This window comes from Corvus cornix, chromosome 1A, assembly GCF_000738735.6.
Source record: "Corvus cornix cornix isolate S_Up_H32 chromosome 1A, ASM73873v5, whole genome shotgun sequence".
Taxonomy (NCBI): Eukaryota; Metazoa; Chordata; class Aves; order Passeriformes; family Corvidae; genus Corvus; species Corvus cornix.
This window is the reverse complement of record NC_047057.1, coordinates 58,790,189-58,814,855: the sequence shown is the minus strand read 5'-3', so window position 1 is coordinate 58,814,855 and position 24,667 is coordinate 58,790,189. Positions and strand designations below refer to the sequence as shown.

The 24,667-nt window shown below is 42.6% G+C and overlaps 1 protein-coding gene across 2 annotated transcripts; it reads right to left on the bottom strand.

The window, feature by feature from the left end:
• Positions 1–1,362: 1,362 nt before the first annotated feature.
• MKRN1 (makorin ring finger protein 1) lies at positions 1,363–22,429 on the bottom strand. 2 transcript variants are annotated; one of them, XM_039570578.1, is made up of 9 exons: positions 22,245–22,429; positions 15,005–15,133; positions 10,317–10,543; positions 7,502–7,642; positions 5,461–5,687; positions 4,767–4,981; positions 3,969–4,079; positions 3,388–3,526; positions 1,363–2,969 (listed from the first exon to the last, which is right to left on the bottom strand). In XM_039570578.1, exons 1-9 carry the CDS (start codon positions 22,412–22,414, stop codon positions 2,757–2,759), a joined length of 1,572 nt encoding a protein of 523 aa, XP_039426512.1. In that variant the 5' UTR covers positions 22,415–22,429; the 3' UTR covers positions 1,363–2,756. The 2 variants fall into 2 exon arrangements, with proteins under 2 accessions (XP_039426512.1, XP_039426513.1); XM_039570579.1 differs by having other exon boundaries at positions 3,412–3,526.
• Positions 22,430–24,667: the final 2,238 nt, after the last annotated feature.

Sequence of the window (24,667 nt, the reverse complement as noted above, 5' to 3'; positions counted from 1 at the left end):
CTGAAGTGAGAGCATCCATCTTTTTCTTAAGATTTTTGATGTGAAATTAAGATTCTGCTGGTGCAAGTTTATGGAGACTTTATACCTTTTCCATCTTGACAGTACTCTCTTTGGCCTCTTCAGTTTCTGTACTTTAAGTATTTCCTTGAAGAGAATATAGCACAGCCTAAGTTGTCACCCTCAATCTTCTTACATTATAAGCTTGTCTTAATTCTGCTGAATTTATTCCTGTTCTCACAGAGGAAAAGCAGCCTACTAACATACTTATTTCAGAGGCCCTACCGTTTTCAGCTGTCCCAGTCTGGGGTTGGTGGGGGTGGGAATCACAATGCTCCAGGCAGCTGAGAAACAAGCCTCCCAGAGCACAGTTCAGACGGGAAGTAGCACCCAGCAGTACTGGCTTGGGGACAAATACAGGCAGTTCCTGAACCTGCACAACAGGAACCACAGCACAGTTCAAAGCAAGAGGAACTACTTGTCACGATGCACATGAACACATCAGTGGCCGTGCAGCTCCACCCACCAGCCTCCACCAAAGCAAATCACTCATCTGGGTATTCTCAGCCTCCTCTCTAACACGTACAGGAAGAAGCTTCGGGAGCAGCAGCCACCACAGTGCCACATGTACAGCCAGGCAGAGAGTAAAGCACACCCCCCTCCTGACCCCTTAGGAAAGCAAGCTCACATGTGTGCTCTGGCTGGTAAGTTCATTATCTTTTTCCATCAGAACACAGCTTTGTTACAAACTCACATTTGAATCAAACTTTCCAATAGGATGTAAAAACTAATGTTCACAATGTAGGGCAGGAAGGCTTTTACTCTGCTCACTTAAACTTTTTTTAATCATATCCCCCAGCATCTGAGTATGCTTCCAGCAGTTTAATTCCACCTTCGTGTATTTCTGCAGAAAAATGCTTCTATCTGAACACACACAGACTTCAAGCACGTGGAGCCTCAGGAAGTTGCCTGTAGCAGTGCTTGGATTTGCTGTCCAAACAGCATTATGATACAAAACTATGGATAAGGGTATATCCTGCAGCTGGCTTTGTTCAGTGCAAACAGAATGAACACAATAGCGTAGAACTTACTTCTGAGAAAGCAAGACATGTCTGTTCTTACTAATGGCCCCAGATATTCCTTCAATATATCAGCTGTCTCAGCTGTCTGTTCAGAATGTGTCCCTTGCGTTACAGGCTCTTTGCTGGAAAGGCTCTAACAATGCTAGAATCCTGTATTAAGCATAACATGGCTCTGCAGGAGTTAAGAATAAGTGACATAAATGTCTTGGTATTTACAGAAATACACACAAAAATAAGTTAAAAACCAGACACTTCAAACTTAAAAGAACAGACTGACTTCTTGTTTAATTTTTTTTAACTTTTTTTATTTGGGAAAAGTGCTTCTTACAAAAGGCAGCTGCAAAACAATACATTATAGACCTCAGAACAATTTCTCATTCCATTTAAAAGTGAAAGGAGAGGCAGTCTAGGGGACAAGAGCAGCAGGAGAACAGATCACGGGGCATCCACAAGTCAATAAAAAACAGCAATAATGTAATGCAAGGTTAAAATTCCTGTGCTGGGGCTTTGGTGGCAAAGTAATTTCTCAATGCAAATTACAGCCAGAAACTGCACGACTGCCTTTGTAAGCAGTAACTCACATAAACTGAACAGCTTTACCAGGCAACCTGCCCATCTCAGCTGCAGAGAGGCACAGGTACCCCAAAGCAGCTGGGAGGCACAGCGAGTTTCTAGCAAAGCTCACGGCTTAAGTGTTTACATGAAGTTCTAAAACTTACAGAGCGATAAAGCTAAAGGGTCCTCTCTGGTGTTCCTCTGACCCCACCTTGGCTAACCGGATTTCTGCTCCTGGACAACCCTAATCATACACATGAAAGAGAGCTGGTGTATTAAGGGAGTGCCATCTATCAAGTTAAGCGATAGTCAGGATCGTTTCCCAGTCTGGGCTGAGACCACTAGACCAGTTTCATGTCCAACTGGAGGCTAGACTTCATGCACCAAGAGGGGATGAAAGATGGTTTTGTTATTTTTAACTTACACAGAGTCTCCCCATCCTTGAGGTCCAACTCTACATTTATCTGTATATACACATAGAGAGTTCTCCTTTCACAAAGACATTTTCCTTTCATGCTAAACACAGTAAAAATCCAGAACGTTCACACCTGGTTCTGGTTACACAGTAGTAATAGTAATGTGCAAGTAAACAGAGACCAAAAGTCACAAATGAAGACGTGTACATGAGGGGGCTGGAACGGAGCTGATTCCAGAAAGAATATTTTTATCTGGCCTGAAATCAGAAATATTGGTACAAAGACAGAATAAAGGCCATCAGCCAATTTACATCCCCACTGCATGGCCACTGCTCATTTTTGTATCTGGGCTCTTCAAAATGAGTGTGGAAGTCCTGTAAACACTTTAACCCTGGAACTGGGTGAACTCTGTTGGGTACACAGATGAAGCAACAAACCTAAGCTAACTGTTTGACAGTTAAATTTATTTTTACAAAAACTAACATTTTAAAGATTTATTTCTTGTTATTTGTTTAAACAGAGGAAAAACAACACTCCTGGGGTGGGAGAGGAGGGGAGGGGAAGAGACAGACCCTGGGTAAAAGTTATTACAACAGCACCTGGAATTGATCGGCCTGCCTAGGAGAAACACAGGCACTGCCACAACACCACAGGTAATAGCTACTGCCTGAAGCCAAGACAACAGTCCACACTCCACTGACAGGTGCTATAGATCCAAATCATAATAATCTTCCAGCTCATCATGAAATAAGTCCCACTCATCCTCAGAATCCGTTAGCTCATCATCACCTCCAGCTGCCAACAGCATAAGCAACATCTCACCGAGCTCAAAGGTCACCACCTCATCCTCGTCGGTTTCAAAGGGATCACCATTCTCTCGCTCCTCGATGAACTCCCAGAACCGATTCCTCCGCTGGGCCTGCAAATGGAACACAAGGATTTCCCCAGGTAACCAACTGGTACAAAGCAGGAGCCTTTCCAGAGGCTGACAGTGCCCCTGGAGTACTTTCTGACATGCAAGAAATCACATTTCTCTTTCAGGGAGATACTGACCTCCAGCAGAATTTACCCTTACACACCCTTATTAATGCTACCCAACATTTCTACTTCAAGTATGTTGTAGGAAAGTTTTTAAAATTTAGTCTTTCCATCTTGGCCTCCAGCATTCACAAACTTTAGAGCACTGCTTCCTTCAAATTCACCATTACAGAGGTCTATCAGAAGTGGAAAAAAGAAGAGTCAATATTTCCCTATCCTCTTCTCAAGGCAGAAGACATAATGTACACCCCTCTTCTGCTCTCTCTCTATGGAAAGGGCAATTAAACAGCAGCACTGACCCGGTATCTACTTGAGGTTCCTACTTTGGGTCTTTGTGGCTCCTCTTGGCGGCCATCAGGATATTCATGCTTGTAAAAACAGTTCCCTCCAAATGGACAGCTCCCACGGCCTTCATCAAAATACCTGCACGGCTTGTTGCTGGAAAGGAAAATATCGCAAGCCTTACTGACAGCAGAGCCCAATCAGATTCCAGAATTGCATTTACCTGCAGCCCACAAGGATCTCAGGTACCAGGAGCATGTGGTATTTTGTGAGTAAAAGACCTACATGCAGAAATTATTTATTACACTATGTGTGGACTGATGCATGCAGAGGGACACCAGTGGTGTGCAGTGCATGAGCTAGGACTGTCTTATGGCTACACCACCAGTGTTTTGTGTAGAGAAGGGACAGACTGGGGTGAAAGAACACAGGAATACCTTTGGGACTGTGTGCATGCATCTGTGGGCAGATAGGTAAAGACGCATTTCACACGGTGGTGGAAAGGAGGTGTGACAAGGGACTTTACATCAACACCCTTCTTCTCCATGTGTGTCTATCTCTGCAGTCTCAGTTTGATAAAAGGCTGCATTGCTCATACCTCATTGCCTCCTTGTATTTCTGAATGAGTTTCTGCTTCTCTTCCTTCTCCTCCACCCAGTACTCACTTGGAATGACAAAGTTAGATGTGATCCGGCATTCTGGGCAGGACCTGGGAAATGAACAGACTGTGCTGCAAAATTCTACATTACAGGGCGCTCTCTCTCCTATATAATAAGTCATGGCAAATATCCATCCTTAAAGAGGTACTGTACTCATATACTCTAGACTCTCTTATACATGAAGATAACCTAAACTGTTCTTCAAGAACTCAATGGCAATGGCAGCTGGTCAGCTTGGCTCAGAAAAGCTTGAAAAAACACTTCACACAGACTCCTTTTTCTTTAGAATTAAATAAATTTATTTTGGTATTATTCCTATATTTATTTGATTGGAACTCTGTATTTTCTAGAACAGGCTTAAATGGAGAAATGTTTTGCCAACTGAATAATGCTCTAACGCAGAAATGAATTAAGCATTCTTAATACATTCTGAACTGGTTAATCTGTTTCCAGATTCCTGCCTGGGTGTCCAAGACATAAACAGTAACAACTGGACAACATGCTACTAAATAAACAACAGTTATTTACTACCATTGCGTTTAGCAAACTTAACCCTTATTAACCAAATCAGAGTGTAAATGTTATCCCTAACAATTATTTCACTCCTAAACTAAAAGTTAGTATGCATTAAATGCAGTCTCTGTGCAGTCTGCATCTGGAAGTCTGTTGCAAGTTGTCACAAGTTACTAAGTTCTTCCACAGTAACAAAGTACAATGGAAATGGGAAAGTGCCTCACTTTATAATCTTGCTCTCAAACTGTTTAGCACTCCTCCACTTGCGGATGCACTTGAGACAGTAAGTGTGGCTGCAGTTGGAGAGGATCCCAAAGCGGCGCTCACTAGGATTTGCCTTCTCATACACCACCTCCATGCAGATCCCGCACACCATGTCTTTACTACGCTGGACGGCAAAGGAAAGCTCCATGTCCTTCTCGTGAGCTTCAATGCAAGACTGAAAAGGAGACACAAAGAAAACAACTACAGAGACAACTGGTCACCTGGTGAGGTCTAAGCAGGTTTTTAAACTCAGTTTGGTGTTTTGCATATTGAAATAGTGTGATTAAGCTGAAAAAAATCTTTATCCTCAAAATTTGCTCAAGTAATGGGGAACAATCAATTCAGAGTTCGAATTCCTTCCTTCAGACACTGCTTTTAAACATGAAAAGGCAATCTAAAAGACCATCCACTTTTACTAGGCAAAGAACAAAGCTTCAGTATCTTTAAGCAGACTGCTCTCCCAACACAGATAAGGAAATCCAGCTGCTTTTGAGTATGGCCCTGGCAGGAAACAGTCTAGTTTACAACCAAGAGTGTCATTCACTGCCTGACCTGCACACACCTTCAAATGAAAGGGAATTAGTAACAAGTGATTGAGGGGAGCTAGGAAGCAATAACTTACAGCTGTTAAACACCAGACAGTTGTTTGCTTACCTTTATGTGCTGAGATCGCTGTGCAGCATCAATGGGATGCAAGACCTGCAGGCCACACATATCACACACATCCCCATGGATGTACACGCAGTTTTCTCCATAACGACATTCTCCTAATGCAGCGTAAGGGCACAGCTCCTTCTTCATCTCCACATCTGCCTGCTGCTTCTCGTATTCTTCTTCAATCACCATTTCCTGCAAGGGTGCTTCAGCACAGAAAGGAGCAGCTAGGAACAGAATTAAGAACAGTAGGCAGCACATTCAGATTCTGAGCACCGGGAGTAAGAACACTCAGGTTACCCAAACGGAATAATAGAAACTACTTAGCTTCATTTCAGTTCAAGTTCACATACCCTCAACCTGAACCAAATTATTGTCCCCACTCAAGAAATTTCAAGACCAGTTTCTTCATCCTTCAACCCAGACAAGATTAAAGCTATCAAAGTTTTAGTGGTCAGGGAAGATCCATTTACAGGCTACCTCCACACTAGAAAAATCGCACTAGTCCTCAGCAGCTTAAATACACTGTTAGACAGACTCTGGTTCAGCAACCATTAAATAAGGCTACAAATCTCTCACTGCTTTCAATTGATTCTCACTGAATCAATTTCACTTCAGCTAAAATTTTCACATCAGCTAAAGTTAACAGGTTTTTCCCAGAAATTACACAGCTGAAGTAATAAAGGTGTATCCAGCATAACAAAATGCTAGTATGGCAACACCACATCAGTAGTTTATGTGCAGGCTAATGAGCACACTCTTGTTTAGCCAGAACACTGAACAAACTTTCATTTCTGGACTCCCACGCATCTCTAGGATTGACAGAAAAGTGGTGTCCACGCCTCTCAAACTAACTCCATTCTACTTATTTGTCAAAATGCCTATCCTAAACAGGTATCTATCTGGTCAATTAACCAGACACATGAACCTAAGAAACTGAAATTCAGGCTATTTTCACTGCATTCTAAGCTAGCCAACAGTTTTGCAAAATCCTAAGTAAATTCCCTTACCTAATTCTAATCTGAACTGAAATCTGTATCTTTTTGCCCTTTAGACAGCTGAACACTTCCTCCCTGTACCTCAAACACATGCTTGCCTGCCTCACCACAAATCAGCCTTTTGAGATTGTTACATAAGTAGGATGATTACTGAATTACAAGACAAAAGCAGCCAGTGTGAAACTGAAGATGTAATAAACACAAAGCATTACTATATTCAGAGTAAACACCAGGCAGAACAACAGCTGGAGTTCATTTACACAACCAGAAGCTGTTACAAGAGTAACAAGTCATCGATGCTATAAGAAGGTGTAACTTTCAGAAGCCCTTCAAGTACTAGATTTGGAGAAACAAGCAAAAACTACCAAAGGCATACTTGGATCAGCTAAACTGAAGGACAGACTCCTTCTCAAAATTAATCAGAGGCTGCACACTCGCACAGTTTTCATCCCCATGGAGCAAGGACATAACAGTAGGCATGTATCAGTCTGTTAGTTTTAGGACAAAGAAAAAGCAATGCAGCTCCCTGTGACTTAAGTTTTGAGGAACATGCAAGTATCGAAGATTAGTGCAGAAAAGTATTAGCTCTCAAAGATAAGATCAAGTCTGCTTCTTGAACCACCTCTAATTGTAGGGGTCACTCAGGCTGATCTTGGAGCAATGTTTGTTAGAAACATACTTTTCAAAGCAAGTGAGTAACTAAGTAACAGGGCACCTGGCAACCTGCTCACTCATTTTCAGTCAGAGATTCCCAAACAAAGTAAGTTCATTACCTCTTCCTCCCAACAAGTTCCAGTGAACCAGCACCAAGAAAAGTAACAAGAAACCATACACTAGGCTCTACATACTCTTCTGAGTAGCTCAGCGTAACATGAAAATATGTACTTACTTATTGAAATCCCACTTGCCCTCCCATTTGAAATCCATGGTCTCCACTTCCAAAAGACATAACAAAGATCACAACTACCATTCAGTTTCTATTCCCTCAACCGTTGCATTTGCCAGTGTTTGCTCGAGTTAATGTTGTCACAGATTTTTTTTACCTAGTTGAGGGCCATGAAGATGGTTAGAGGGATCGAACACCTCCCCTATGAGGAAAGGCTCAGAGAGTTGGGGCTCTTCGGCCTGGAGAAGAGAAGGCTCCGGGGTGACCTTACTGCAGCCTTCCAGGACCTGAAGGGGGCCTAAAAGAAAGAAGAAGAGAGACTTTTTACAAAGGCATGTAGTAATACCACAAGGGTAACAGTTTCAAACTAAAATTCAATCTGAAAGAGGGTGGGTATAGATTAGATATTCAGAAGAAACTCTTTTAGTGTGAAGCTAGAACAGTGTGTATATCCTCTGTATGCACTGCACTGTATCAGTTACTGTTTCACTTCCTCTTTGAAAGCACAATTAGAAAGTCAGAAAGCTTCCCGGTCTCAGCAGTTACCAATCCAACATCCCTCAGTGTAGCATTTGTTCTCTAGGATTCTGTTTGCTGTTTTCCAAATCTCTGCTCACCAGTAGGTGGACTCAATCCCCACCTTCTCACTGCCCATTTCCCAGTCAACAGGGTTAAATTCATGCTCGTGGAAAAACTGGTTTGTTACCTTTGATTCACACACCACCTGCTTGCACTTTAGGACACACTTTGTAGCATCAAACACATTAATCTTTTATTAACAGCAAGCAGACACCCAGTTGAGTGTTTCTTGTATTTCTGCCTTTCTACTCTTCCTCAATTACTGCAGAACATTGAGCAGCAATAGCTGCAGAAAAAGTATGGAAATGTGTCATATTTCCATTTCTTCATACCTGAAGAACCATCACTATTTTCTATGCTAGGTCCTGAAGTCATCTTCAAGATACCAGGTTTAGTCCCAAATCAGAGAATCATGGTAAAAGGTGAGCATTATAGTCCAAGCTATGTACAGTTAGATTGGCAACCTTGAATCTTTATCATTTGTATGACAATTTTAAACACACAGGCTTCTAGGCAACCTTGAGAAATAAGTTTCATTTTGAAGTTTCCAAGTATCTGTGCATTTCTCCAGCGATGTGACAAGAATAATCTGCTTTAAGGCATACACTGGAACACACTGCACACATTTTTATTTCTGTAGCTTAACAAAGACAGCTGCTTACGAAAAGTAAAGTGTTTTTTAAAGTCACCATGGGAATTAGCTTCATGTAGCACTGTTCAGAACAGAAACAGATCAGTATGCTTGTACATTAAAATACATCAAGTTTCAAAGGCTGTAAAACAGAGATTACAACAAGTTTCACACAAGAGAACATTATTTAACCTAATCTGGCACAAGTTTGCATGAAAAATAAGCCTAACCCCTAGAAAAAGGAACTGCTTTAGTAACTAAGTTAACAGTATAATGAATTACCTAGACTTCAGGAAGAAGCACCAGCTCTTCTGTAAGGACTGTGTGTATTTAAAAGATCTCTGGCTGTTCAAACTAGCAATGAACTGATTCCAGTGGAGGGCCAGCCAGTCATTAATGTGGCTGAAGCCCAAGAAAAGAGACTGACTCTTCTCAGATGTGCACATGACAAGAGACAGAAGGCAAGCTGAGGCAGGGAAAAATCCAATTACATACTAGGAAACAGGCTTTCTTTGTGAAAGAAGTCAAACACTGCAAAGGATACCCAGAGGTTATGGCCCTTTGAACATCTCTGAGGATAGAGATTCAGCTGAACAAAGGCCCTGGCAACCTTTAAGCAGGAAATTAACTCGATCAAGTCCAGAGGTTCCTTCCAATCTAAACTAATATATTCTGATTAAAATATTTTCAAAAATCCTTTGTCTCAACAAGCACAGAAGCTGTATCTTTTATGACAGTAAGGTGGCACATTAACAGGTAGTGGTCAAGTTTTCATTCCTTTGGGATATACTCCAGTCACAGATCTATTATAAAATTCCATCATCAAACTTCTCAACAACACTAGACCATTTCTCTTCACCCTCCTCAAATTGGAAGGCAGGAGGCTCCAAGCAGCACCCTGTAACACTGAGGTCATTCTCTTTTCAAACCTGAGAATCTGAGCAGTGCTGTGGAGACAAAGTAGTATAATCTGAGCACTCTGACTGCTTCAAACTCTTCTGGATGCAAGGTTTCCATTTTCAATTCAAACAATTATGTAAGTACTCACGGCCTTAGAGAGACAAATATTAGAAATTATGGTAAAGTGAACACCTTCAGCCTACTTTTCACTTAAATTTTAAGACTCTCTTATCCTTCGGCAGGAAAAACAGATGACAAATATGCTACTCAAACAGTCTGGTCCCATTCAATGAGCTTCTTCAGTCTCATTCTCATAATGAGCTATTAGAAATAGCTCGTTATGTCACAGTATTAGAAAGCTGAGTTCCAGAAAGGTAACTAGAATACATCATTTTCAGCCTCTGGCCACAGGATTCATAAAAGTAAGCATTAGGCTTCAATTCCTTCTACAGGAACCTGTATCTCCACTGAAAAACCTCTACAAGACTGCAAAACTACCCCAAACCAAATCACCCAACCCCAAAACACAAAGGCAGCAGATTATCTCTCCAGAGTAGCAATATTAATTGCATGACGAGTAATTTCATCTCCCATCCCATAGGCAAACTAAACCTCTAAGGAGATTCTCAAGTCACTCTGAAACATAGCAAGAGAAAGCCAGTCATGCAGAGAGTGTAATGAAATACATCTATCTGGTTTCAGAATGGAACAGTCAGTCCGACTACTCATGTGGGAAAACCTAAGCTCACTTTAACTGATCAATAAATATGAACAGCTGTACTCAAAAGCCTGAAAATAAATGCACTACACAGAAACTGTTGAGCCGTGATGGGAATTCACTGTTTTCCCATGATCAGCTTACCACGTCCACAGTACGGCTGCCCAGGGACAAACTCCACCGCATTCACCCAGTCTTCAGCCCCGACTCCTGCTGCTGCCAGATCCGTATTTTCATCTTCTACCTCAGCAATAAATTCTTCAACTGTTTCAGGGAGCGATGCAAAGTCTGAGGACACTGATGGATAGATTTCCACCTCTGGATTCACATCAGCCACTTCTTCTTGTATTAGAGGCTTGGTATGTTCATACCTGAAAAGTTAAAACACATCGTGTCAACTTTCCACAAAAAAATACCTCCAGACAGCAGCCCCATGTACTGAAAATAAACTAAGGAAGACGTAAACATGCTGTGTGGAAGGAGGATCCAGAATGGCTTGGAAGAGAAAGACACTGATGACCCCTTATAGAGATATGCTTCCACTTGTGCAATATGTCAGCACTGCTCAAAGAAACACAAGGTACTCTGAAATTTTGGAGAAAAAAAGAGCAGTGTACACAATTCTTACTTAACTTACACAGAACAAGCTTCAAATATGTCCCAAAGCGGTCAGGTACCTATTGCACATGTACAGTATTACTGAATGAGAAAAATGAATTTGTTCAGCTTTATAAAGAGAAGACTAAGGACAGACACTGCTGTCTCCAACTATCTCATGGGAAGCCACAGGAAAGATCAGCCAGAGTCTTCGAAGAGGGGCAGTGATAGGATGACAGTCAGTAGACATCAGTCCAAAATGGGAAGTTACAGGTATGGATATCAGGAAAAAAAATTGCTGTAAGAGTAGTTAAACACTAGAATGGGTGCATAGTCTTCATGGTTGCAGATATTCAGAACTTGACTGGACAATGCCTTGGGCAACCTGGCCTCTGCTGGCACAGATTCAGAGATCCCCACCAGTATAAATGACTCTTTTCCTGTGTCTAAGCACCTTGCCTCATGCAGATCTTACACTGAATTTGAGCACTTGTTTCTAATGCCTCTTTCAGCTCATTGTGGAATATGATAATCAGAACACTTTGAGCCCTACCACCCACAGTACGCAGGAAGGCACCATTTCCCTCAAAAATCTGTCTTCCAGCAACTAGGGGGCTACATGGGAAAAATAAATTACAAATATACTGTTGTAGACTTAGATATTTGCTGACTAATTTCAAGGACAACGGGAGGTAATTTTTTGAGATCATACAGAAGTTTGATGTGACTGTGATTCATTTAGCTTGTGTCAGATTAGAAACAATGAAGTGTCCCAGCTCTTGCATATTAAAGAGGTGCTCCAAACCAAATGTCAGCTTGGAAATCCTAATCCTATAAAGCACGAATTTAAAACTCAAGCCTTCAGATCTGTACATCTGTGGCCTCAGATGTGTGTCCACCATACGAGGTGCCCAAGGCAACCCACTGGGGTGCAGGAAGAAAATACTACAACTTAGTGGGTTTCTTCCCCTTAAAAAATACAATAAATTATTATTATTATTATGATCCATGTTGATGGCAGTGTCCTCACAGCCCACACGCCAGAGTGCCCATGTGTGGTACGTGTGAGGTGCCCTGAAGGAGCAGGTGTTCCATCACCCAGTGGGTCGACAGTGGCACCCCCCTTGTCTGCTCACTTTCAGCATATTGTGACATATTGCAGTTTGCTTGTACCCACTTAATGAATCAACAGATTATCTGATCTTGTTGTACCTAAACTAACCCTGACAAAGTGAACAAGTGGCTTGAAAAGATGCCTGCAACTGTGGGCTGGTGACAACACTGATAATGTGAGCAAAAGCCAACAAGAAAATGTCAGAGCTAACATTTCTACGCCTACTACAAGCTCCTCATCAGTCACACTCCAAAGTAAAACAATGCCAACCTAATCAGATCTTGAACTCAGGGGGAGGGGAACCACAGAATAAATCAAGATTACCAAGAAGGCAATCTGAAATATGGATTTACATCCACTACTATTAATGAAGAACCATGCCCTCAGTGTATACTGTACCTTGAGATATTAGCTACTGAAAGTAGGAAGCCATCTCCACTAGCAAGACATTGAAAATCAAAACATCCAGAACACAAAGACAAACCTCCACAATTTTTTCCAAGATGTTTCAAGTCATGTAACACTCAATCCAGTACTTTGCAGAACTTCACAATAAGAGTTTAGAAGCCTCTTTTGAGGCTTGTTACATAACAATGAAAGACAAAAAACCATATGCCACTGGTCAACTTTTTCTTCCTGCTGTGGTAAAAATGACTGAATAACTCATGGAAAACAATATGGTGACAAAGTAAAACACATTCCTTTGTCAGCAAATACTGTTGGGAAACACAGAAAACATTGCTAGAGATTTGAAAAAACAAGTAGTAGAACAAATTTTGCAGTGTGGGAAGTTTGCTGTATGGCAGAAGGAAAAGTACAGATGTTTTTCACATGTCTCAGCTTATGATACTTGCTAGATTCTGTTTCAATGCTGAACTACTTTTTGTGAGACACCAAGGAAAATATGCACCAGAAGAGAAACATTCTCAACAAATTGCTTCTTTAATAAAGACAAAAAGATTCACTGGAGGAGATATATTCTCAACAGTAGACAACTACTTGAATAAAAACAATGCTTTATGGAAAAACTGTGCTAGGAAAATCACTGAAGGAGCAGCTGCTCTGATCACAAAAAGAGATTCCAGGGTAAGGTTACAAGGATAGCACACCACCAGAAAATCATCACTGCATCACTCATAGGCAAGATATTGTAGCAAAGATGGATCCAGAAGCACCCAAGAGAATGTCATCAATATAGACTTTTAATCAGTCAAATGTTTACCCCAGTTATAAGATGGAGAGCCACCAGGAAAATCTTCTGTACCACACAGAGGTTTGCTGATTATCTCATGGTAAAGCACTTAAAAAGCATCACAAATGAGTTATGCACATTTATTTCACAAAGACAAGTGGTCCAAATGGGCTGCCCTTTTCTGTGATGAAAAGTCACTGCCAGCAGTATGCTGCTAAGCAGATATTAAAAAAAACCCCAACAAATCCAAATGAACCAAACTCAACCACATTCAAACTGTCCCTCCAAGATAAAGTCGTTCTATGAACAGAAAACTGCTTTTTGAAGGAAATTTGTGGTATGGAGACAACATTTTGAAAATCCAGTATTTCCACCATTATATGATTTTATTGCCAAAAACTACCCAAATGTGTCAACTACGAAAAACCTTTCATATCTTGTACACTTTAAAAACTTGGAAAGTGATTTCTCTAACATGTTTAAAAATCTTTCAAATTCAGAATTCCAGTGTATTTTGAACCCATTTGCTAAAAATATAAAAATGCAACACCTTCCAGTTAATCTGCCCTAGCAGCTGATTGACATCAGGGAAGGTGGAAACTTACTAGCTAAATTTATCACACATTAGTACATGCAGCCAACAATACACTTCCTTTTGGATCTGCACAGCTTTGTGAAAGATCTTTTTCAGCTACTACCATCATTAAAACCAAGGACTGAAATAAACTGAACTTAGAATGAGACCTTCAAATAACTGTTTAACAAAATGTTACACTGAGATTTTAAAAAAAATAAGGAAGGCCACTGAATCAACATTACTGTCAGTAAAAAAAATATTAAGAAGGCTTTTAGTGACAGTAAAGATAGTTTTGAACTATTCATAAAATTCTTATTAAATATTTTTCATTTCACCTTTAATACACCCTTCTTAAAATTCTGATTTTTTAATAATGTTTTATAATGTATATAACATTAGTACAGTAGTAGATGTAGATATATATGTAAACTATAAATAAATATGCATGTTGGTGGGAGCTCAAAAACCTTGAGCTGATGGGGTGCATGATCTGAAGTTTGAAGACCACTGAACTATGTGACCAAAAAAACAACACTAGCAAATACAAGACTACAGAGAGGTTTTCTTTGTTATCTTTCTTACACATAGCAATCCTTCATTAAAATGAAAGCAAAGCCAACTATGAATTACCATATAAAATCATGATGCAAATGTTTAATCATAAATTAGACCTGCAGTAAGACAGAATGTTAAAACTTCTGACAAGTTTTAATAAAATGAATGTATGATGATACAAACATTCCCAAGCCCTTGTAAAGCTTTGCTCCACCGGGAAACTATGTGTTTTCTTTCCTCACAATTTTTTAATTATAATTTCAGGGGTATAGATTAATTCATAATATGTTTTCATAAAGTAAAGCTATTTTGTATGGGCAACATTTTAGAACTTACATGACAAACTCCAGTTATTTTTCCAAAATGGTAGTTCCAGTGTCAGAGTACCAATTCCTCAAGAGACAACACCAGGAAAATAAATAAATTCCTACCTGTTCAGGCTATTATGATCACTTAAATAGTGTAACTCAGTTTCATCTATTCAGCTAGTCTGAATGTAGTCTCAGATTTCAGTTAATCAACTCACGTTATTAATGAAAAATAAAACTCCATGCCCTGACAACTATCACTTTTATGAAAGCCAGTCTATTTATTAACCAATTTATTTATTAACCATTTATTTGCATAGCAAACACTGGTATTTACCAAGAGAAGACAGTCTGTGAAAAGCTATTCTTATAAATTTCTGAAGTGTCAACAAAAGAGGAAAACACTAAGATTTACTGGTTTTCCCTGAGCTCTTTACTCAGAAATACAGTGAAAAGACTCCTGCAGGATGGCCTGGGGCATTTCTTTACCTGCAATGATCTCCATAAGCACAGCATCCTCGCTGGTAATACCTGCACACCATGGCAGACTGACTGGTGGAGAGGTCATGGGAGTAGCGGCAGTTGTCTCCTTCCTTGCAGACTCCATGCATGAAGTACCTGTAAGAGAAGAAAATGGTGGCTTAAGGAGAAGCACTGAAATTGTAAACAAAGTATTTGGATGATCCTGTTATTCTATAAATCAAGGTATGCTGCATTAAGAACAGCACTAAAGACTCATGGGACCCTGCCCCAGTATAACCATAAAAATAAGAACATCTGAGGAAAGATGAAGCCTCAGCTACTCCAATGAACTGTGCTGCACATTTAGGGACTTGCTCTTACAAAAGCCTGGCGGAAAAAAACCAAACTTGTAAAGCAAAGTTCTCCTGGGCTAGGACACGAAGAGGAAAGCGTCTTGGACCAAGTAGATGGGCACTAAGTTTTACTTGTAGGCCCTAAGTTCTGACACAAGAAAAAACCTTACAGAAACTCTCCAGTGAACACAAGAATCAAACCCAGACACACCCTAAATCGCCCAAGATCTTAAATATATTCTGGATTCATAAATAATTCAATCAAATGTGATTTCCTCTCCAAGAATGCAAAACATGTTTATGATGGATAATTACATCTGACAAAACACACACATTAGTTCTGCAATAGGAGCCAAATCAATAATCAAAGCACCCTGCTTCAACACTGTCCTGCTTGTCTTGAAAAACGTGGACAGTTTCAAAGCTTTTGAGGACAGTTTGATCAATTTTTGTATGTCAAATAGCACATGTTTAATTTAGCATCTTCAATTCAGTTATTCAAGAAAACTGAAGAGTAGTTTTCAATTTTTTTAAAATTTTTAACCTAGAAGAACAAGCTTCTTGGAATTTAATGCACCATAATTGTTCAGATTCAGTACATTCACATCAAAACCACAACTGAAAGTAAAAGTTCAGGTACACCTTTCCCAATCCACATAAAAGTATTAGCCAAGAAAAAAGGGGAAAAAAAATCCTGTGTAAAAACTGAATCCATAAATGTTTACCAACACTTCAGTTTAGAAAGAAGCCACACTGCCCCCAGGTACCAAGTTGCAAACTCTGAACTCACTGGAAATATGAAGACCTAGTAAACAAGAAAACTTGTGAGGATTTAGGTCTCATACAAAATACCACTTGAGGGAAGGCTGAGAAGCAGATTATACCCATCTAAGCCCACGCTGCTGCTGAATGGGGCAGTCCTGCCCTCCTCCTGTTGCACACTTTCAGCACTTTGCACAGTCAGCAGAACCAGGCCCTCCAAGCAGCTGAGTGCAGCCTCACAGCCAGCACAAGAGACACAGGGATCATCTTTCAGCAGCCACAACTAAGATTAGGACAACTCTTCACAAAGCAGTACATTCAAGTTGATATTCCTGGCCAGGAAAGGTGCTAAGATGTTGAACTGCACGCACTCCTACAGAGCTACTTAGTCTACCGTACTTTTATGAAGTCAGATAAAGCCAGTGAACAACGCACCAAGTGACATAAGCAGAGCTACCCCTGCAATCCAGTTTTAAGGAAATATTAAAACCTGAGGCTGAGTGTTTAAAGAGCTGATAACCCTCCATGTGCAATACTAACAGTGTATTCAACATACTAAGAATAAAAAAAAATCTAAACTAGCTTTACAGACCACAAGCTGACACTTGCCATCAGGCTGCAATTCACACTCAAATTCACTCTCCAAATCCCCTGTCTGTATCCTGTAGACACATATTAACCAGGTAAGAAATGCGATCCTACATAAAAAATAAGCACTGTAAGACCCAGATGAGGCTCTGCGGGGTCAGGTGGCAGCACAAACAGCTATGCCAGCACACACCAGGAGCAGCGTGTTGCAGAAACAGAACAAGACCCATCCCTGCTATACAACCAGCACTCTCCACTGTGAACAAAAACCACACAAAAAACCCCAAAAGTCACACCCACAACCCCCCACCCACCCAACAGCTTAACCCACCTACAAAGACCCACCTCAAAAGCAAGAAAAAAAACCAAACCAAAACCAACTGAAAAAACCCCTACTGAATCCCCCTCCTCCCCAAACACACACAAAAAAAACCCCAAACCAAAACCAAACCCAACCACCCATGAAGTAATGGAACCAGAATATAACTGGAATTTCTGGCTCAATTGCTTTCAAGAAGTGGGAGTTGCACCAAGAGGGTAAAAGAAAAGAATGCAGTTTGTTTAACGTTTGTTCTTCAACAAATGCTGTCTCCACCCTTTGCTTACTTCCACACAGCATCACTTCCCCATGTGCTGGGGCAGCAACTTCGCAGCCACCCGCTGACACAGACCAGGAAATGGCTGCAATGGAACCTGACATTCCTTTTGCTGCCCCCACGGTTATTTTTAATCTGGATCAGATCACTGCCCAACCACCCTGCACAGCCACTCTGCTCCTTGAGCCAACAAAGTGTTGGGACACCACTACAGCTGAAGTAAGTGACTGACAGAAAGGTACCTGCCTGAAGTGAGGACATCTGATAGAAACTATTTGGTCAACACGACTTACGTTAAGTACCTAAGCCCCAAAATGAGATTCTCCCACTGCTTGATAGGGAAAATGAAGCTCCAAATCCCTTTCCTTCCTTCCCAGTTTATGTTAAAAAATCCTCTGCAAATACAGATTCTGCACAATTCTAAAAGTTGTCATAATTTATTACATTGAAATAGTGGGCTATAAAAGGAAAAAATAAACATAAAACACTCCCAGGCTCTAATTCACACATCACTTTTAAAGGCCATCGATCCTATACAGCAAACTTAATATTATTTGAACAAGAAGGCTGGAGTGGGAGGGGAAAAAAATGTATTTGTCTTAGGATTACACCCCAACTTCCTCCACAACCCTCCTCCTCACTGAGAGGTAAGATTTTTACTTTAAGGTCACAAAGAATTTAACACTTTACATGTCAAATTGCAGTGTTAGGCTAAAACATACTTTGGCCATGTAAAAAAATAAACAGAGTGCATTATTTTTGGGAAAAGATAATGAAATTTATTTTGGAGAGCATCTTTACACATGCAGAGTATTCAATTTAACCCTACTCAACAGTGATACCACCCTCTTCATTCTGGTTATAGTAAGAAAGCATCCTTAAAACTGAGAAATATGAGTTATCTGCCTTTTACAGCAACATGTAGAAGGATATCTGAAATTTGCATTTGGTCAAGTAGTTAGAGAACACATGTAACTTCATCTGAAAAAATAAAACTAGATCAAGACAAGTATATAACTGGATTTTCGCTGAGCCTCTGTGATGCTGTCATCCAAAAAAGCACTTATTCTGGCAGGGCTCTCTGTCCTTCCAATTCAAATATACAAGTGTAATTTGGTTAAGTTGCTTGGGGAACCAGACCAGAGAACTCATCAGGGTCTAAGTCCAGATCATTTCTCCAGCTCAGTTCACTGCATGATTGTACAAGACATGAGTGACACCAACACACGGAACAACCAGACAAAATTAATAATTGCCTGCACTGGCATTTTATCACTGAAAAAGGTTCAACACGTGTCTAGTTATGAATGCCTTGATCAAAATAGCATATCCTGATTTTCATGGGTATTTCTCAATAGGCAATGCTTCCTTCTAGAGCTTAGGAAGCTTGCAATGGGTTTCCTTATTCAGATGGGTTCTCTTCTTTACTTCAGGTTTCTGCTCTCAGGTAATGTTAATTTGTTTATCAAACTACTGGTTCAGCTAAGTAGGAATGTTACACCCAACCCAACAGCAAACCTCCTTCTAAACCCATGACGCTGCCATGACTGGCAGATGGGGAAGCTCAGGATAACAGCCATCTGCACTCATTAGCTTCTTCAGGTGCCATACAGAGACCGAGAATTCCTGGGAAGACGGTAGCAGGAAAGAGGAGGCTAAGCACACTGCTCTAGCACAGCTCGTGGGCATTCAGCCACATTACTGGCTAATGAAATTCTGCTGGAGTCAATAACCTGAAGAAAAAGGGGGGAAAAAAAGTTGATCTTAATAGCATTTTAGCTCCTTGTTCCTTTTCCATAACCTCCTTCAGAAGTTATCAGGAGATGCAGACCAGAGCAGCCATGAAATCCAGGCAGGCTACCAGGAGGTTTGTGCCCTACACCCTGATGCTGCACTGAATTAAGGTGGCATTACTTTACTGATGCACATTCTTCACATGAAAAGAAAAAAAAATACCTGACCCAGGTTTTCAGGAAAAACAGCTAAGGTACAAACACATAGACAGCTCTTAAAATACACCACTTAGTCACTACGGGTTTTATTTACATTCAGTTCTCAAACAAATAAATGAAATGTTATTTGTTTACGTCAACTTGATGACTTTTAATGTCGCATGACATCTGGAAAACACAAGCACAGAACAAACATTGTCAAGCCTTTGGAAAAAAAAGGTTGGCTATAGCACTGCTCCATAAAACCATGTAGCCATCTGAACTGGAAGGACTGAGGAACTTGGTAAGGACCACCATTCTTTTTCTTATTTCAAATATATCAGTAAGAAAAAGATCGTAACATTAAACTAATTTGGAATTAGCTTTGTTCCCCTGCTATTTATTCTAGATGAAAATGGTATAAATTTTTACAAAATGAAAGCCTTGAAACTGCTAAACCACAAAAGTAAAAAAAAACCCAACTTATTTTCATCATCCCTTAGGGAACATGATTTCCTATATTTCACCCTAAGACTTCTAAACTTTAGCTGCAAGAAAAGGAGAAGGGTAACAGCAGCAAAACTGTACGTGTAGGAGAAATCGAAGTCCTTCATCTTAGTCACTGTGTCTCTCACTCTGAGATGCTAATCATCCATCCCAAGGATACCACACTGGTGTATTAAAACTCATTAACCAACCTATTTATCATATCAGACATTCAAAGGAGCAGCAAGAACTTATGCTACCAATTCTAAACCTTCCAGTTCCGATAAAACAGCAGTTATTTCTGCACCAGCCATCACATGCTAGCTCCTTAGACTGAAGGGACTATCTCCCAAAAGTTTCTGAGGCAGCATTTACTGTCACCCATACGATGATTCAACTAAAAAAGCCTGCGAACAAAAAGAATTGTGCAGCATTACTCAAAGAGAAACTGCTCTACCTCCTACACTAAAAACCTTCGTTTTGAAATTTAATTCCTTTATCTTACTGTTAAATCCTCCCGCTCATTTATAAAGGTAAAACAAAATTTAATAGTAAAAAACTTATCTTCTTAAATATGAACATGTCCTATCGAAACCAAACCTAGAAATCCAAAACTTTTATCACAGGTTCCCAGAAGGGCAAGCCAAAATTGCTAATTTCACTTTAAAGCCTGAGTAAAGCTATTCTCCCTCTAACTTGAATGCTCCCATAAAAATTAATAAAGCAAGCAATGGGATAACTAGCAGGATTAGCCTAAGAGAACAAAGAATGGAGACGTTCATTAGATCCAAGGCCAAGATCCCATTGTTTAAGCTCACATTAAAGCACATTAACCATTACAAAAGAGTAGCTTTAGCTTCCCACTCGGCCTGAGTGTTTGCAAATAAATTTATTCCCTAGACTCCCTGCACTGCAGGACACTGGTGAACTTGACTGCATCTGTACCATGGCAGTCACTGTCTTCGGTAAATCGATCCTGCATCTATACCTATTCTGTCTCACGAATCCAATTTGCCTAATTGAGCCTTTCGATCTCTAGAAATTACGAGGCAAAGTTAAATAGAGCGAGCACTGACCTTGCGCCTCACTTAAAGCTGAGCTAAGCACGGCTCCCGGTCATTTCCTCATCACCGGCATCAAACATTAACCCGGGGATTCGCAGGCGAAACTCTCTGCCTGCAGCAGCAGCCCGAGAGCGCTGCCAAACGGCGCTTCCCAAAGGGATGCAGTTAGCTGGGCATTAGCCAAAATAAATGTGGGGCAACAGCGAACAGGGACGCTTTCAACACTGCAGGGCACGTGAAACAGACACAGCGAGCGAGCTCCCTGCGAAAGCCGAGCAGCGGTTCCTCATGCTGCTGCTGCAATTTGCCACTGGAACAAATGGGGGGAAAAAACAAGCAGAAGAGATATAAAAAACACTCCATCAAGATCGGGAGCCTCTTCCTTCCTAATCAAGGGATGCTCCTTTTTGCTTCCAAGTGACTTGGAATTCATTTGCCCAGAAACATGTTAAATGTAATTTAATTTTTTAAAAATTTATTTAAATAAGTACATTTTAAAAAATCAGGAGACGCTCCTCGATGTTAATCTTGGATTATCCCTTGCTTTTATATTAACTAATATATGTCTACGTTCACAAAACTGTTTTAAATTCCTTTCTGCTTGCCAACCGACCAGCAGTGTAGGTTTAAAAATAGTTCATCTGGCAAGCTTTAAAACACGCAGTTCGGCTTGCATAACCCCAGAGAGAAGATTTATCAGAAATATAGTTTAAGGCAAAACACAGATAGGAAATGACGCAGCACACAGAATCTCGATGTGACACAGGCAGAGCCACTTCGAACATTTTGCAACATGTCCTGACTTATTCCTGTTCTCCGGTTTAATGAGTGGTTTTCCCTATATCAGTCACGAATGAATTCCCAATTTTAAATTTCGATTGAAACGCACAAGCATTTAAATTACGCTGCATTTCCTGCTTTGTCGCGCTTTGCGGAACGCGGCTGCAGGACTTCCTTTTACACGGCGTCCTTCGCGCCGACCACCCCGGGCCCGTTCGCGCACAATGCAGAGCGGCCCAGGGCTCCCTGCGAGGCGACGGGAACGCTCCCGGCGCCCCGGCGCGGCAGCCGCAGGCGCTAGGCCGCAGAACACCCTCGCACGAGGCCGCGGCTGCAGAAAGCCCGCGGGCCGCACCGCCCCCACCGGCGGCCCGGATGGCGGCGCCGCGGCCGCGCCACCCCCGCCGGTAGCCCCGCCCGGGGCCGCTCCCGCCCGGGGCCGGGTCCGTTCGCCGCCCCCGGGGACGCGCGCGGGGCGGGGCCGGTGCGCGCCGCGGGCGGGCGCGCGCGGCGCGTACGTGACCATGGGGGGAGGGGCGGGGGGGGCGCGGCGGCGGTGGGGGAAAAGGCCCCGGGGCGGGGGGCAGTGCGGGAAGAAGGGAAGGGAAAGGAAAAGAAGGGTAGGGAAGGGCGGCCGCGCCCGCCCGCTTCCCTTCCCCATCCCCCCCCCCCCCCCCCCCCCCCCACCCGCCGCGGCCGGCGCGTACCTGCAGGTGACCTGCTTGGTCCAGCCGCCTCCCGCCGGCCCCGCGGAGGGCGGCGGCACGGCCGCGAAGTCGAAGGCGACGGCCGCCGCTCCCGCAGCCGCCGTGGGTGACCCCAGGGCCGCGGCCGCCGCGCCCGCCGTTGTCTCCAGCGCCGCCACCGCCTCCGCCATTACTGTTTATCCCGCAGAGCGGCGGCAGCGCCGGAACTTCCGGGAGCGGATCCTTCCGGCCGCGAGGGGCGGGGCGCGGCGGAGGCCCCGCCCCCCCGGCCGAGCGGCGGCTCCCATTGGCCGAGCGGGGCGGCCGCGCGCGAACGCGCCGGGGGGCGGGGCTGCGCCGGTGCTGCCCCCGCGCGGCCGCTGGGAGCGCGGGCCCCGCGCGCGTCCCCGTGGCGCCGGCGGGAGCGCGCCCGGCGCAGCCCCGCGCCCGGGCACGGGGCCCGCCTCGCCCTGGCGGGATCCCCCGGCGGCGGGAAAGGGCCTTTTCCAGGCGGGAACAACTCGGAACGGCGATGTGGCGCCGGCGGTGGGGTGGGGAGCAAAAGGGGACAGTGGCGCCGCAAAGGCCCAGCCCGAAGCTGGCACCGAGCCGCCCAGTGCTGCACTAACTGGCTGCGACACATCGCGTCCTTCTGCCCTAGTATCTCCCTCACTGCGGATATTCTAGAACCTTCTGGACGCGATCCTGTGTCATGTGCCCCAGGACGACCCTGCTTGAGCTTCACACATTCCAAAAAGACAGCGACAAGCAGGGGCGCAGGGGCAAGGTGAATGGAGAAGCCTGTCAGTGCAGTGTTACTGATACTTTGCCTCTCTCCCTGGAAATATATTAAAAAATTAAACGTATCCAAGCCATCAGTCACTCCAGAAAATACTAAGATGAAGCCTTTGTTCTAAACGTAGGCAACACCCTAGGATGGCTGGACTTTAGGAAGAGCAGTAGACAGGAGGGAAGAGGTAAATCTGTTTTCAGGTTGCCTTGAAACCATGACTTGGGTGCCCTCAAACTACCTAAGGAATAAGGCAATGGGAATACTTGCTGGCATTTTCTGGAATATGCAGAATCCAGACCTGGGTTAACACAGCTCTGAATTAAGAGGAGGTGAAATATACGTACCAATTTTAACAGACTTCAAACCAAGGTACAGGTATGCATTAAAAAAAAAAAAAAAGAAGAAGAAGGCTAGTTCTTGGAATGAACTTTGAACTCCAACAGGTTTGGAATGACCAACTTCTATGAATGATTGTATCAGACCAACCTTCATCCAGGACATGGAGCATCCAAATAAAGACCTTCATCCAGGCTCTCTATGCAGCAGACTCCCTCCTGATATTATCAGCACAGTGATCAATGCCAAATAGTTTATAAATTCAGTTCCACAAATCCCTGTTATGAGAAAGCCTGGACGTTCAATGGAAAACTGTCCCAGGAGAATTGGGAAGACCTTTTCAGTATAAATATGAAAGAAGAAACTTATTTTCTGCACCTGATTTCATCACAGAGCATTTTTCATGCAATGTTCAGCATTGAAATAAAAGTTCAAAGACTGCAGCAGGTGTGTATGTTCAGTCTTTAATTCTATTAGAAACAGCTGGAGGAAAAAATACTGCACATTAGGAAAAAAAACAACAAATACTTTTAAGCCATTACGGTAATCTGGGAAGTTATTTTGGATCCATTAGAATGATCATGAAAATTTGTTGATGAAAGTGGAAGGATGTCAGACAGTTAAATCACTAAAGACCAACTTTGTCAGACCTTCATATTGGTTAGATTGTTGTCCTGACAAGACAGAGAGTTCCAGGCACCATAGTTCTCACTAGGGTAAAATAAATGAGTGGTTAAATGTGTTCTGTATGATTCTGCATGTCTCTAGGAGGTCTCCTGGATATTGGCAACCTAGAAGCAAGCTTCAAAAACAGAGGAACACCAGTGAGCAAATCCCAGCCTAACCACTGTAAACAGACTCTTAGGCACACAGGGAAAGGAAAATACTGTCCCATCGTAGGTGTGACAGAGTGACACCTAATAAGTAATGTGGAGTTTCCCATTTCCATAATGCCTTCTGCAGTGACGCCCCTGAGAGAAGAAGGGTCTCAGGGGAGATGTTAACTCTAGGAATCACTCAGAAAGAAAAATGCCAGGGTGGCCCGAGGGCCCAGCTCCCAGCAGGCAGTAGGAATTTGCCATGGCAATTTCTTTGTTCCCAGCCTCTCCCATTTTACTCAGGAACCTGTTTAATATTAACTTTTACTTCTGAGGCCTGGAGGGGGAAGTAGGAACAGCAAGCTCCGGGTCACAGCAGGCAGACAGGACTGGAAAGGCAGCTAATGCTGGAGCTAGTTGTGCAGTGCCCCAGACTTTCATACAAACCTGTCTCCAGTTCCTCTCCAGGGGGTTCTCTCCTGCCACTGGCTGCTTCC

Coding starts and splice junctions, on each gene's coding strand:
- MKRN1 (XM_039570578.1), bottom strand. CDS start 22,414: ATGGCGGAGGCGGTGGCGGCGCTGGAGACAACGGCGGGCGCGGCGGCC. Junction 7,643..10,316: donor GCAGCCGTACTGTGGACGTG/GTAAGCTGATCA, acceptor TCTTTCTTTTAG/GCCCCCTTCAGGTCCTGGAA. Junction 4,080..4,766: donor TTTGAGAGCAAGATTATAAA/GTGAGGCACTTT, acceptor TTCATTTCCCAG/GTCCTGCCCAGAATGCCGGA.